Source organism: Puma concolor, chromosome A1 (genome assembly GCF_028749965.1).
Source record: "Puma concolor isolate L17-30 chromosome A1, mPumCon1.1.hap2, whole genome shotgun sequence".
In the NCBI taxonomy this organism is placed as follows: Eukaryota; Metazoa; Chordata; class Mammalia; order Carnivora; family Felidae; genus Puma; species Puma concolor.
In genome coordinates, this window is record NC_141667.1 from 240240238 (window position 1) to 240254849 (window position 14612).

The 14612-nt window shown below is 40.8% G+C and overlaps 1 protein-coding gene across 1 annotated transcript; it reads right to left on the reverse strand.

The window, feature by feature from the left end:
- Positions 1–12242: 12242 nt before the first annotated feature.
- MRPL57 (mitochondrial ribosomal protein L57) lies at positions 12243–14598 on the reverse strand. Its single transcript, XM_025924113.2, has 2 exons — positions 14475–14598; positions 12243–14267 (listed from the first exon to the last, which is right to left on the reverse strand). The coding sequence occupies exon 2, from the start codon at positions 14260–14262 to the stop codon at positions 13954–13956; it is 309 nt and encodes a 102-aa protein (XP_025779898.1). The 5' UTR covers positions 14263–14267; positions 14475–14598; the 3' UTR covers positions 12243–13953.
- Between the last annotated feature and the right edge of the window lie 14 nt (positions 14599–14612).

A 14612-nucleotide genomic window follows, 5' to 3' on the forward strand; every position in this document is an offset into this window, starting at 1 on the left:
AATACAAAGTAACATCTGCTTCTTGGAAATTTCAACAAACAGAAGTTGTCAGCATAAACAAAGAGTACAATCAACAAAACCATCCTTGACGGTGGAGATAAAGCTCCCCCGGCTGCAATCAGACTCGTGTGTCATGAAGCTTTTTTTTTTTTTTTTTTTAATTCTTTTAAATGTTTTTTTATTTATTATCAAGAGACAGAGAGACAGAGCATGGGAGCGACAGAGAGAGGGGGAGACACAGAATCGGAAAGCAGGCTCCAGGCTGAGAGCTGTCAGCACAGAGCCCGACATGGGGCTTGAACCCACGAACCGCGAGATCATGACCTGAGCCGAAGTTGGAGGGACGCTTAACCGACTGAGCCCCCCGGGCGCCCCCACCCACGTATGTCACGAAGCTTGTGGGATTTGCGCTGACACCGCAAATGACTCTCTTGGTATCAGTTAGGGATAATTTATTGAACATAGTGTAAGAGTGATTTAGAATTGTGGCTAGAAATAAAGTCAGTGTGAAATGATACATGCGGTCTTTATTGTGCTGCTCATATAGATCACTCAGTGGGCAAATTACTCGTGTTCAAGTTAAGGTATAAGGAAGGAACAAAAATGGATGGAACAGAAAGTTTTCCATTTTTAACAACAACTTTTTAAAAGAAAAAGGGCAGCAAATAAGTAAGAATAATAATATGAGGAATCGCTGCCTTGGAGTTTCTGGCTTCTGGTATGAGAAAATATGAATTCCCATAATAGGTTAATGAGAGAAGATTCTTTGGGGTGAATAGTTTGGTTTTGAACATTTTTGAACATTTTATTATTTTTTTAATGTTTATTTATTTTGAAAGAGAGAGACAGCGTGAGCACGTGAGCCGGGGAGGGACAGAGAGGAGAATCCCAAGCAGAATCCCGATCTGCACTGACAGTGTAGACAGAGCCCAGTGCGGTCAGCCTAACTCACATTAAGAACAGCCAGAATAACATTGCAGTATTATTAGTCCCCGCATGCCTAACACTGTGCCGACGATGAACTCAGACTGTGTATACCTACATATGTGGCGGGGCGATTATACTGTCAGAGAGGAATCCTGAAAATATGAATTTCTGCACTTAGAGAATTTCTGTCCAATGAGAGGAGGAAGGATCCTGGGTCCTTACCCTTTGAAATGTAACTCTATTTCCCTGGAGGGGAGAATAGAAGGAAAATAATGTTCAAAATCACTCCTGAGGTCTGGGTTATTCATTCAGTCACCCTTGCCATTAGCCTAGGTCTCTACTCTGGAACGTAACCATTTGGCTCCTAAAGAGATTATTCTCTTATCTTTTGGATGGTAACCATTAGTTCTACCTTTCAGGGGCAAATGGCTGCAAAGTGATATATGAAAATCTATTATTTCTAGGGGAGTTAAAAGTAAGCACCTTAAAATCAATTTTCCAGCTCAGGAGGTTAAGACTTCGTAGGAACACTGAAAAATTCAGGAAGGATTTGTCCTTTCGTAGCATATAAATCTATCAATGGGTCAGGGCACCTGGGTGGCTCAGTCAGTCAAGCATCCAGCTCTTGATTTTGGCTCAGGTCGTGATCTCATGGTTCATGGGATCAAGCCCCACATTGGGCTCTGTGCCGATAGTGCAGAGACAGAGGGATTTTCTCTCCCTCTCTCTCTCTGACCCTCCCCTACTCGTGCTCTCTCGCTTGCTCACTCTCTCAAAATTAAACATTTTTTAAAAAAATCTATCAATGGGTCAAAAAAATCAGAAAGGAAATTAGTAAATACTTGGAACTGAATGATAATGAAAATACAAAATTTCAAAACCTGTCTTGTGCAGCTAATGAAGTGCATATGGGGAAAATTAAATATTTAAATGCTTGTATTTTCACGAACCTTCAAAATCGATGTAAATTAAAAGGCCAGAAGAAAAGCAAATGAAGCTCAAACGAAAAGAAGGTAAAAATAAGACCAGAGAATAATGATGTAGAATATGAAAAATAGCACAAAAACTAATAGAACCAAAAGTTCTCTGGAAGCATTACTAAAGTTATTAGCAAAGTCTCGATCAATACATAAATTACTAGTATCAGTAATGAAGAAGTTACTACAGATCCTACTGACATCAAGAGAATAGAAAGGGAATATTACAAACGCTATGCCAATGAATTTGATAACTTAGATAAAACATCGCTAAAGAAACACAACTTACCAAAACTGATAAGATGAAAGGAAATCTGAGTGGCAAAGACAGTGAGTTTGTAATCCAAAATTTCTCCAGGACTTCCAGCTCTAGAACAAGATTGAATAATTCCCCCTATGACTCCCACTAAGTACAACAAAAATTTCTGGATATTACATAAAAAACATAAGGGTCAAAAAAGTGGAGAGAAAGACCATTTAGGAACCTCAGGACCCAAGAAACATTTCTTTTTTGCCACATATATCTAATATTGGGTGTTGGAGAAGCTGGCAGTGTGGAACACCAATGGGAGCAGCCTGTTCTGCAGCCAAAAGACCGAGAAAGGAACACCTATCAAGACAAAACATTTAGACAGTAACTACTTTACTGAGTCAAACAGCACACTTACATACACACAACCACCAAAACGCAGCCCTAGCCTTACCCTACCAGCAAAGCCCAGTGAGGAGCCTAGATTTCTACTCTCATTCAGCTGTAATGAGGTCCCCTCCCACCCCATCCTGCTGGGGTCGTATCAGAGAAAACCAGGAGGGAAACTGGAACTTTCACCACCATCTAATAATAATGAAACCTCACCCCTCCCACAGTGACATTAGAGACTACACGGGGTGGGGTGGGGGGTAATAATGAGGCTTCAACGACCAGAGGTGTGGTTGGTGAAAGCCTAGTGAGGATCCCAGAATACCACCTCTGCCTGACAATAAGGAGGTATCCCTTGTCCCCAGTGGAGTGTCAAAGGGAAAACCTGGACTTTCACACCCGTTTGGCAGAAATGAGACGTTACCTATTTCCTTGCGGGCAGGGTGGGTAGTGTCAGAGGAGACCTGCTAAAACAGAAGATCTAAGAAGACCCGAGGGCACTCGTACCTAAGATGTCCAAGATACAATAAAAAATCAATCATACCAAGAACCAGAAAAACCTCAACTTCAGAGGTAATACACTAGGCACTGGCACAGATGTTAGAATTATCTGACAAGAATTTTAAGACAGCCATCATAAAAATGTTCCAGTGAGCAATTATAAACATGCTTGAAGCAAAATGAAAAATAGTCTCAGCAAAGAAATAGAAGCTATGAAGAAGAAAAATGGAAGTTCTAGAACTGAAAAATACAATAACCAAGATAGAAAATACAATGGATGGGCTCAACAGTAGGTGGAATGGAGGGAACAGAAGAAAGAGTGAAGTTGAAAATAGAATAATGAAATCACCCAATCCGAACAACAGAAAGGAACTCCCCTCGAGGAGGAGAGAACAGAGCCTCAAGGACCTGTGGGCCTAGAACAAAAAAAAGTTCCAACATTCCAACATTGGACAAAATACAGAAACCTACAGATTTAAGAAGTCGAGTGACTCTCAAACAATACACAGATACCCAGGCCAACACCCACCGTAATCACTTCTGAAAACTAAAAGACAAGGGAAACGATTCTTGGAAACGGTGAGAGAAATGACGCCTCACCTGTAGGGAAAAACAAGAAGAGTGGCAGTGGATTTGGACTTCTCATCTGAAAATACGAGGCAAGAAGGAAGCGACACGTTTTTCAAGTGCTGAAAGAAAGGAATTGTCAATGCGGAATCCCGTATCTGATGATAATGTTATTCCAGAATAAATGTAAATCAAGACCTTCTCAAATGAAAACTAAGTGAATTTGTGGTTACAGATGGTAGTTACACTTTTGGTGCAATGGTGCATGGCGTAAGATAGAGCCTAGACATTGCATCACCGTGTTGTACACCTGAAACTAACGTAACACTGTGTCAACTATGTTTCAATTTTAAAAAAGTAAATGAATTCATTGCCAGCAGACCTATCCCTAGATAATGTCTAAACAACAAAAACAAAAAATGATAAGGATTCTTGCAACATCAGAAAGAAAAGAGAAAGAAGAAAGAAAAGAGAGAGAAAGAGAAGAAAGAGAAGAAAAGGAAGAGAAAGAAAAAGAAAGGAAAGAAAAGAAAAGAAAGAAAAAAATAAAAGAAGGAAGCAGCAATGACCTGGATCTGTTTCTTCAGAGTTTGGATCCATTTTCCATGTGACTGATCCATTTTCCATATGACTACAGCAGCCATAGCTACTGACCTTTGAAGGTTCATATTCAATAGGAATATGAAGTATCTGTATCCCAGCATTCCAAGGAAAAGCATCATTGTGCCCCACGGACCCTTGGTGGATCACATAACCGTTCCTGCACCAGTTGCAACCATAGGATGTGATGTGCTCAGTGGCTGAGTTTGAGATGAATCAAGAGTTCCAGCTGGGGCAAAAGGCTGAAAAAGGAGGGATAATTCCCTGGAGGAAAATCAGAGAATTATTAGCAGAAAAAAAGGGAATGCTGGAAAGCAGTGAATAGATGTTTCACTATAATGAATGAGTCATGGTGAATAATAAAATGGAAAAAACAAAACAAAGCAAAACTTCGCCACAAAGAAAACACCAAACTCAGATTGTTTCATTGGTGAGTTCTATCAAATATCTAAGGAAGTAATAATACCAGTCTTACATAAGTCTTTCAGAAGATAAAGGAGGAAAGTTTCCAACTTATTTTAGGTACAGCATAACCCTAATGTCAAAACTAACAAAGGCATTACAAAAAATTAAGTTCCAACATAAACATAGGCAAAATAATCCTTAGCCAAACAAAGCAAATCCAGCAATAAATAAAAATAATATATCATGACCAAGCAGGTTTTATCTCAGAAATACAAGATTGGTTAAACATCTTAAAATCAACTAACATAGGGGCACCTGGGTGGCTCAGTCAGTGAAGTGGCTGGCTTTTGATTTCAGGTCACGATCTCACAGTTGGTGACGTCCAGCCCCACATCAGGCTCCGCACTGACAGCGTGCAGCCTGCTTGGGATCCTCTCTCTCCCTCTCTCTCTGCCCCTCCCCAACTCGTGCTCTCTCTCTCTCTCTCAAACTTTTTTTAAAAAGAATAAAAAGTCAACTAATACAATCTAACGTATTACCTGAATACAGAAAAACCAAATGATCATATCAGTGGATGCAGGAAAAGCATTTTACAAACTTCAGTATTATTAATGGTAAAATGCTCAGGAAACCAGGAATATAAGGAACAAGGAAAAATGCCCACTCTTATCACTTCTATTTACGGTAATACTGGAGGTTCCTGTCCCTTTCTGGAGGTCCTATCCTATTTGGTAAGGCAAGAAGAAAAATGAAAAACAACAGAAAATAAGTAAACCTATCCCTATTTGTGGATGACAATTCCTTAGAATATTCCAAGGAATCAGTAACAATGAAAAAAATTGCTATGATAAGATTAGCAAGGGCTCAGGATACAAGGTCAATAGAAACCATGAATTGTATTCCTATACACTAGTATCAAAGGCACAAAATAGTTAAAGGAAAACAAAAGTTTTCTACACTGAAAACTGCAAAACATTGCTGAGACAAGATTAAATAAATGAAGAGTTAACACATTGGGGGAGTGGAAGACTCAATATTTTCAACATGTCAGTTCTCCCCTAGATGTACTTACAGATTCAATACAACGCCAACTAGGATCGCAGCAGGCTTTTCGTATTTTTAGGAAACTGAATAGCTGATTGTAAAATGTCTGTGGAAACATAAAGGACCTAGAGGAACCAAAACAACTTTGAAAAAGAAGACCAAAGCTGCAGAAGTTACATTTCAAAATTTACCCTGAAGTAAAAATAATGGAGACAGTGTGACGTAGGCACAGCTACAAAACAAATGGATGGAACAGAACGGAGTCCAGAAATACACCCGCGCTCATATAGTCGATTTATTTTCAACAGAGATGCAGTACGAATTTAACGCAGGGGGGTATTTTTGAACAGACAATACTGACCCAACAGAGGGAACAAAACAAAAGTGAACTTTGATTCCTACCGGATACCACACACCAAGCAACAGGAGAGAGAGAGCACTGACTTAAATATTCAAGGAAAAACTGAAGCTTTTAGAGGAAAAAATAAAATCGTCATTATTTGGCCACAGGTAAAGATTTCTTAGAATACAAGAGGTGCCTGGCTGGCTCAGTCAGTAGAACATGTGATTCTTGATCTAGGGGTCATGAGTTCAAGCCCCACAAGAAACAACCAAAGCAATTACAACAACAACAAAAAATTGATAAATTAGACTTTGTTGAAATTGACAAATTCTTTTTTTTTAATATACTTTATTGTCAAATTGGTTTCCATACAACACCCAGTGCTCATCCCAACAGGCGCCCTCCTCAATGCCCATCACCCACTTTCCCCTAATCCTCCATCCACCCTTAGTTTGTTCTCTATATTTAAGAATCTCTTATGTTTTGCCTCCCTCCCTCTCTGTAACTTTTATTTTCAATTTTTTTAATGTTTATTTTTGAGACAGAAAGACACCAAGCATGAGCAGGGGAGGGGTAGAGAGAGAGGGAGACACAGAATCTGAAGCAGGCTCCAGGCTCTAAGCTGTCAGCACAGAGCTGGATGCGGGACTCGAACCCACGAACCGCGAGATCAGGACCTCAGCTGAAGCCGGACGCTTAACTGACTGAGCCCCCCAGGTGCTCCCTGTTTGTAACTTTTTTTTCCCCTTCCCCTCACCCATGGTCTTCTGTTAAGTTTCTCAAGATCTACATATGAGTGAAAACATATGGTATCTTTCTCTGACTTATTTCACTTAGCATAATACCCTCCAGTTCCATCCACGTTGCTGCAAGTGATATGATTTCATTCTTTCTCATTGCCAAGTAGTATTCCATTGTATGTATAAACCACATCTTAAAAACAATAAAAATAATAAAAATAATTTAAAAACTAACAAACCACATCTTCTTTATCCATTCATCAGTTGATGGACATTTAAGCTCTTTCCATAATTTGGCTATTGTTGAAAGTGCTTCTGTAAACATTGGGGTACAAGTGCCCCTATGCATCAGCACTCCTATATCCCTTGGGTGAATTCCTAGCAGTGCTATTGCTGGGTCATAGGGTAGTTGTATTTTCAATTTTTTGAAGAACCTCCACATTGTTTTCCAGAGCGGCTGCACCACTTTGCATTCCCACCAACAGTGCAAGAGGGTTCCCGTTTCTCCACATCCTCGCCAGCATCTGTAGTCTCCGGATTCGTTCATTTTAGCCACTCTGACTGGTGTGAGGTGGTATCTCAGTGTGGCTTTGATTTGTATTTCCCTGAAGAGGAGTGATGTTGAGCATCATTTCACGTGTCAGTTGGCCATCTGGATGTCTTCTTTGGAAAAGTGTCTATTGATGTCTTCACTGGTTATTTGTTTTTCGGGTGTGGAGTTTGGTGAGTTCTTTATAGATTTTGGATACTAGCCCTTTATCCGATATGTCATTTGCAAATATCTTTTCCCATTCCGTCAGTTGCCTTTTAGTTTTGTTGATTATTTCCTTTGCAGTGCAGAAGCTTTTTATCTTGATGAAGTCCCAATAGTTCATTTTTGTTTTTAATTCCCTTGCCTTTGGAGATGTGAAAATTGACAAATTCTAAGCAAAAACTGTTAAGAAAATGAATTTGACAAGGCTCGGACTGTAAAGAAATAGTCACAAAACAATTTCTGACAAAGGACTTGTATCCAGACACAACTACAATTCATTAATAAAAATGGAAACATATGCAAAAGACTTGACTAGTTACTTCAGAAAAGAAGCTGCACAGCCAAGATGTATGTTAAAATATGCTGAACTTTTGTTAGTCATCAGAGAAGTACAAATTACCAATACTCTCATACATTGCTGGTAGGAACGTAAACTGCTTTTAAATCACTTTGGGAAATATTCGACAACTTTTTTTTTAATTTTTTTTTTCAACGTTTATTTCTTTTTGGGACAGAGAGAGACAGAGCATGAACGGGGGAGGGGCAGAGAGAGAGGGAGACACAGAATCGGGAGCAGGCTCCAGGCTCCGAGCCATCAGCCCAGAGCCCGACGCGGGGCTCGAACTCCCGGACCGCGAGATCGTGACCTGGCTGAAGTCGGACGCTTAACCGACTGCGCCACCCAGGCGCCCCTATTCGACAACTTTTAAAACAAGTTTGTTAAGGAATAATTAGCATAGAATAAAATGCACATACATAAAATGTGCATTTTGGTAAGATTTTACATCTATACAGCTATGAAAATCATCACCACAATCAAGGTAACGAAATGATCCACCACCGCAAAAGTTCCTTGTGCCAGTTTGCAGTCCCTTCCTCCTGCCCCTCCCTGCCCACCCATCTCGAAACCCAGGCAGCCACTGGTCCATCACTATGGCTTAGCTTGCATTTCCTAGAATTTCATACAAATGGAATGTATTTTATGGGGTCATGGGGCTTTTCTCAATCAGAATAATTATTTTGAGATTCACTCAGGTCTGATTGTGTTTATCAGATCATTCATTTGTGTACATTTGTACAAGGATGTACAACAAATGTTTATCCATTCATCAGATGAAAGTGACTTGTTTCTACTTTTTTTTTTTTTTTAAACGTTTATTTATTTTTGGGACAGAGAGAGACAGAGCATGAATGGGGGAGGAGCAGAGAGAGAGGGAGACACAGAATCGGAAACAGGCTCCAGGCTCTGAGCCATCAGCCCAGAGCCTGACGCGGGGCTCGAACTCCCGGACCGCGAGATCGTGACCTGGCTGAAGTCGGACGCTTAACCGACTGCGCCACCCAGGCGCCCCTCTACTTTTTTATTAAAGGTTGATATGAACATTTAGGTCTTTCTATGGACACATGCTTTCATCAATCTTAAGTAAGTATCCAGCAGTAGAGTGGCTGAGTCATATGATAATTGTTATGTTTAACTTTTAAAGGAATTTCCAAGCTGTTTCCAAAGTGGTTGCACCATTTTATATTCTTATCATTATATAAGTGTTCTAGGTACTCTGTATCCTTGATGACACTTGGTATTGTCAGTCTTTTAAATTTCATACATTCTAATGAATATATAGTGGTATCTCATGGTGGTTTTAATTTGCATTTCCCAAATGACTAATAATACTGAGCATTTACTCATGGGTTTTTTTGCAGTCCATTTGTTTTCTTTGATGAAGCATCTGTCCAAATATTTTGTCCATTCAAAAAAATTATTTTCCTGTTACTGAATTTTAAGAATTATTTATATATTCTGGATATGAGTCCTTTATCAGGTATTCTTCTTCCAGTCTCTGGCTTTTTTTTTTTTTTTTTTTTCATTCTTTTAGCAGAATGTCTTTCAAAGAACAGAATTTCTTCATTTTGATGAATTCTGATTCATCAGATTGGGGTTTTATAAAGCATGACTTCATACATTTTTAAGAAATCTTTGCCTAACCCAAGGTCACAAAGAGTTTCTCCCTATGTTTCCTATGGGAAGTTTTATACAAGTTTTAGGTTTTAGATTTAATCCATGATCCGTTTTGAGGTAATTTTTTTTTTAATTAAAAAAAAAAATTTTTTTAGTGTTTGTTTTTGAGAGACAGAGACAGCATGAGCAAGGGAGGGGCAGAGAGAGAGAGAGAGAGAGAGAGACCCAGAATATGAAGCAGGCTCCAGGCTCTGAGCTGTCAGCACAGAGCCCGACGCGGGGCTTGAACTCACTAGCCATGAGATCATGACCTGAGTCGAAGTCGGACGCTCAACGAACTGAGCCACCCAGGCGTCCCTTAAAATTTTTTTTTAATGTTTTTATTTACTTTTGAGAGAAAGAGAGAGAGAACAAACGGGGGGAGGGGGCAGAGAGAGAAGGAGACACATAATCTGAAGCAGGCCCCAGGCTCTGAGCTGTCAGCACGGAGCCCATCGTGGGGCTCGAACTCACAAATGGTGAGATCACGACCTGAGCCGAAGTCAGATGCTTAACCGACGGAGCCAGCCAGGTGCCCCTGAAGTAATTTTTGTATATAGCATTAGACACAGACTGAGGTCATCTTTTGCATATGAATACTCATTTGTTCCAGCACCAGGTTTGAGAAAAGATTACCCTTTCTTCACTGCATTTCCTGTGTGTATCTGTTAAAAATTAATAAATTACATACGTGTGGCCTATTTATGAACTTTCCATTTTATTTGTCTGTCTTTATGTCAACACCACACTCTCTTAATTACTGAAGCTCTACATTAAGTCTTGAAATCAGGTAGTATTAAATCCTCCAACTTTCTGTATTTCAAAATTGTTTTTGCTATTCTAGGTCCTCTGAATTTTCATGAATTTTAGAATTAGCTAGTCAATTTCTACAAAATAAGAAAAAAACCTATTGGGACATAAAATGGGATTACATTGAAACTATAGATTGCTTTTGGTAAAATTGCCATAGTTACCTTATGACTTCTGACTAATGTGCACAGAATATCTCCATTTCTTTAGGATTTCTTTGACTTTCCTCAGACACTTTATAGTTTTCACTGTACTGGTATTGTACAATTTTTTCAGACTTTTTCTAATTATTATTTTTAAGAAAATGTTTATTTTCGAGAGAGATAGAGTGCAAGCAGTGGAGGGGCAGAGAGAGAGGGAGAGACACAGAACCCGAAGCAGGCTCTAGGCTCTGGGCTGTCAGCAAAGAGACCAATGCGGGGCTCAAACCCACAGACGGTGAGATCATGACCTGAGCCAAAGTCGGACACGTAACTGACTGAGCCACCCAGGTGCCCCAACATTAAAACAAATTTTAATTACCCTAATTAAATTATAAAGTACCCTCCATATAGGGATCCAAGGTATTAGGAGTAATACAAATGTTCGCAGACTTGTTAATTCTTTTAACCACTTTCCACCTCCGCCATCCAAATTCAGTGCTTAGCTGGATTATTTTAATAGCTACCAGGTTTTTCTATTCCTAGTCATTTCTTCCACTAACCCATTGTCCACAATGCTCCCCATTATTTAACGAATTAAGCATTTTTGATGGCTCCCCACTACTTACAGGATAAAAGCCAAACTTCTTAAAGTGTCATACAGGAACTTTCATATTCTGGTCCTGCTTACATCCTTAGCCTGTCGGTCACTTCTCCTCCCCCACTCACAAGTAGCCTACATTGCAACCACTGGCAAGTCTATGACTAATCATTAGACTGTTACTTTTGCCTCTACTTCCTGCCACACGCTTGCCAGGCAAATTAAGAATCCGTTCGAAGATCGTCTCAAGTTTTTCCTGACTGTTCGGGGAAGGTTGATAAATGGCCCTTTCGCTGGACTCTTATTACACCTTGTGTCCATGAAGTCAGTCATCACGCCGTATTACTTATGCGGTGCATTTCATCCGGTGAGACAGTGAGCTCCTTGAGGTTAATATTCACAAGGTGAACAACCGGATGACACAGAGCCCTAGGAGCTCTAAGCCAGCGACTGTTCAGAAGGCACAGGCTGGCACAGATCTACTCAATTAGGCATGTAACTATAATCAGCTGAGGGCAATGAGCTCTGTTGTTAAGAAAAGATGAACTCTAGGATGGCTATGGTGTTAACAGTTGTAGACTCGCGGAGAAAAAAATCAGATGTTTCAACAGCATTGCTTTGGCCAAGAAGTGATTAAAACACAGCTGTGACCTTGTATTTACAGCAGTTAGTGTACTGTATTAAAATGCATATGATCTTTAGATAAACCTAGTCCTGAATTCTAGTTTTACCGTGTTAGCCATGTGAACGTGAGTGTGTTGCTGACATTTGAGCTTCAGTTTCTAACCTGTACAGTGGAGACGACTACTTCACGAGACTGTTTTACAACTGCAATGATTACACATAAAAATCTCTCCTCTCATGAACTGCCTTCTATTTCTTCAGACCCAAGATTCTAGCATCTTTTTCCTTCTCTGAGATTCACCTTAACCATTCCTTTTTCAAACTCCAAAGTTTCTGAGTTACACAGAGATCGAAGCAACAGAAGTAGGTTGTTTTTTTGTTTTTTGTTTGTTTGTTTGTTTTTTTTTTTTTTTGAGAGACAGAGTGTCTGCGAGAGGGAGAGGGGCAGAAAGAGAGGGGGAGAGAGAATCCCAAGCAGACTCTGTGCTGTTCAGCACGAAGCCTGATGTGGGGCTCAATCTCAGGAACCGTTAGATCACGACCTGAGCTGAAATCAAGAGCCAGACGCTTAACTGCCCAGGCGCTTAGTTAACGATTTTATGTGAAATAGTTACAGTTCTAAGGTTCCCCTGAGCCCCCTTCCTTCACCTTTCTCCTAAACAGCATCGGCTGTCACCATTTCCAGGAATGAAAAGAAATGGTCACAGATATTAACTTGCTCATAGGAACCAGAGACATTTTTGTGAGCTATAAAAAGCATTCAATAAGTATACACCACAGAATATGACCTATCAATAACAGAGTTCAGCTTGGTTAAATATTCAACTATCACGTTTTTTAGGTGCAATGAATCAAAAAAGTAATAATAATGTCTGCACCACAGCCTACACATCCCAACGGCAGATAATTAAAGGTGAACCATGAATAATTCATTAATGAACAAAACCGTCAACGCTGGCAAATGAGATTCACACTCATACATTGGTCTTGCTATTTTACAATTTTTCTGGAAAGCCATTGGCAATATGCATCATAACCTTTAAATGTTTGTTTTTAACTCAAGATTCTATTTACCCCTATAGATTCAGTATATGTTCAAAAAGCATATAAAGACTACAAGAAAAATATATATAAAAGATGATTATTTCATCTCTGGGTAATGGGACTGAATTCTTTTTCTTCCGTATTTTGAAAATGTTGTCAAATATAAAGACAGCAGTTGAGATATCTAGATTATACAGAAATTGAAACCCAAGTCACATTCATTACTGGGAACGGATTTTGGACGAGTTTTCTTCACATGTAAAATATACAGGGTACACAACAGTCAAGCCCTTTATAGCATACGATTCGTAATATCGTATATCATACGATTTGGTAATACATGTAAAGGGTATTATACAGTAGAATACAGTATTATATACTGAAAAAGGGAATTCGAAAAGACAAACATCTTCAACTGGTGGCCTGTAATGTCAATTATATCCCAGAAATAAGTTGTTAAAATACAACACACGTAGCAGTTCTGATGAATACCTTTTACTTTATCTAAACGTCTACTTTCAGGGGCACCTGAGTGGCTCCACCGGTTAAGCGACTGACTTTGACTCAGGTCATGATCTCGTGAGTTCAAGCCCCCTGTCGGGCTCTATGCCGACAGCTCAGAACCTGGCACCTGCTTCGGATTCTGTCTCCCCTTCTCTCTGCCCCTTCCCTGCTCACACTCAGTCTCTCAAAAATAAATAAACATTAAAAAAAAAAAAAATTTAAATGTCTACTTTCGGCAGCATCCCAGAAGAAAACGCTGTTTTTTAGGAGTATGTTCAACTGAACTTTTTCAGAGTTTCATTTTCATTTATTTCACTTTTTCATTTATGTTTAGGCGATGTTTCCACAGAAGGTAAGCAAACTAATTTATATTTTATAAAGCCCCCATCAACTATCTTCATACTGAGGCACAGATTCCAAACCATAGCTCAGTTTTTTTTTTTGAAGCTTCCATCCAAAATACATTTCATATCCTCTGTGACCCAGGAAATCTCCTGTATCTTCCTATGAGGATAAAGAAAAAGGAAACAATGCGACAGAGATCAGACTCTCAAGTATTAAAGAATTTGGAGCCCCAGATATTCTACATGCAGACCACTACGTTCCTCTTTGCTGTCCATTAAGACTCCGGTCCAAAGGTTCATTTTCTCTCTAGAGGTTAGCTTTTCAGTTCCAGAATCGGGTCACAGAGATGGCAGCCCCGCGATCCGTCCAGCTGAAAGGCGGTGGCGCTGGGTTAGGACCACTTCTTGGTGACATTGAGATGGTCGAGCTGGTCTACCACAAATCTGTGGGGGGGGAACTTGGACACGCTGGCCGCCTTGATGGCCTCGAAGGCCGCCGCCCGGCGCCCCGCGGCGTGGCCGTACTCCTGCTCCGCGGTGAGGTAGGGCATGCTCAGCCAGTAATGGTTCTCCGCCTCTATCTCCAGGCGACGGATCATGTTCTGCTTCGCGTGGAAAGACACGGCGCGCGGCCGCCGGTGCTTCCCGATCCACTGGCTGCCAGGAATGCGATTGCGGAGGAGGAGGGCGGTCACGAACATGGTACCTGCGGGGATACGGGGAAAGTCGCACCAGGAACTGGCTACGCCCTCGGCCGCAGGTGACAGCAGCGCACGCGCGCGACCCCGGCTCTCCTGCCGCTCCGCCACCCCCGAGGACGCACAGCGTGCCCCCAAAGAAGCAGGGAGCCCAACTAGACTCCCTAGGGAAAGAAAGGGACTCTTGAAGCAAGAAAATACGGTCATCAACTCACCGGCCGCGTAGTTCACAAATTCCCCCGCGCGCCAGCGGACGCGACCCCGGAAGCGCGTCCGCCTCCCGGAACCTCCTTGCCGCTTCGCGCGAGACTTCAGCTCTCGCGAGAGAGGGCTCGTGCGACCCCCCCCCCCCG

What these genes read in the sequence shown, in the direction of transcription:
- MRPL57 (XM_025924113.2), bottom strand. Translation starts at nt 14,262, where the DNA reads ATGTTCGTGACCGCCCTCCTCCTCCGCAATCGCATTCCTGGCAGCCAG.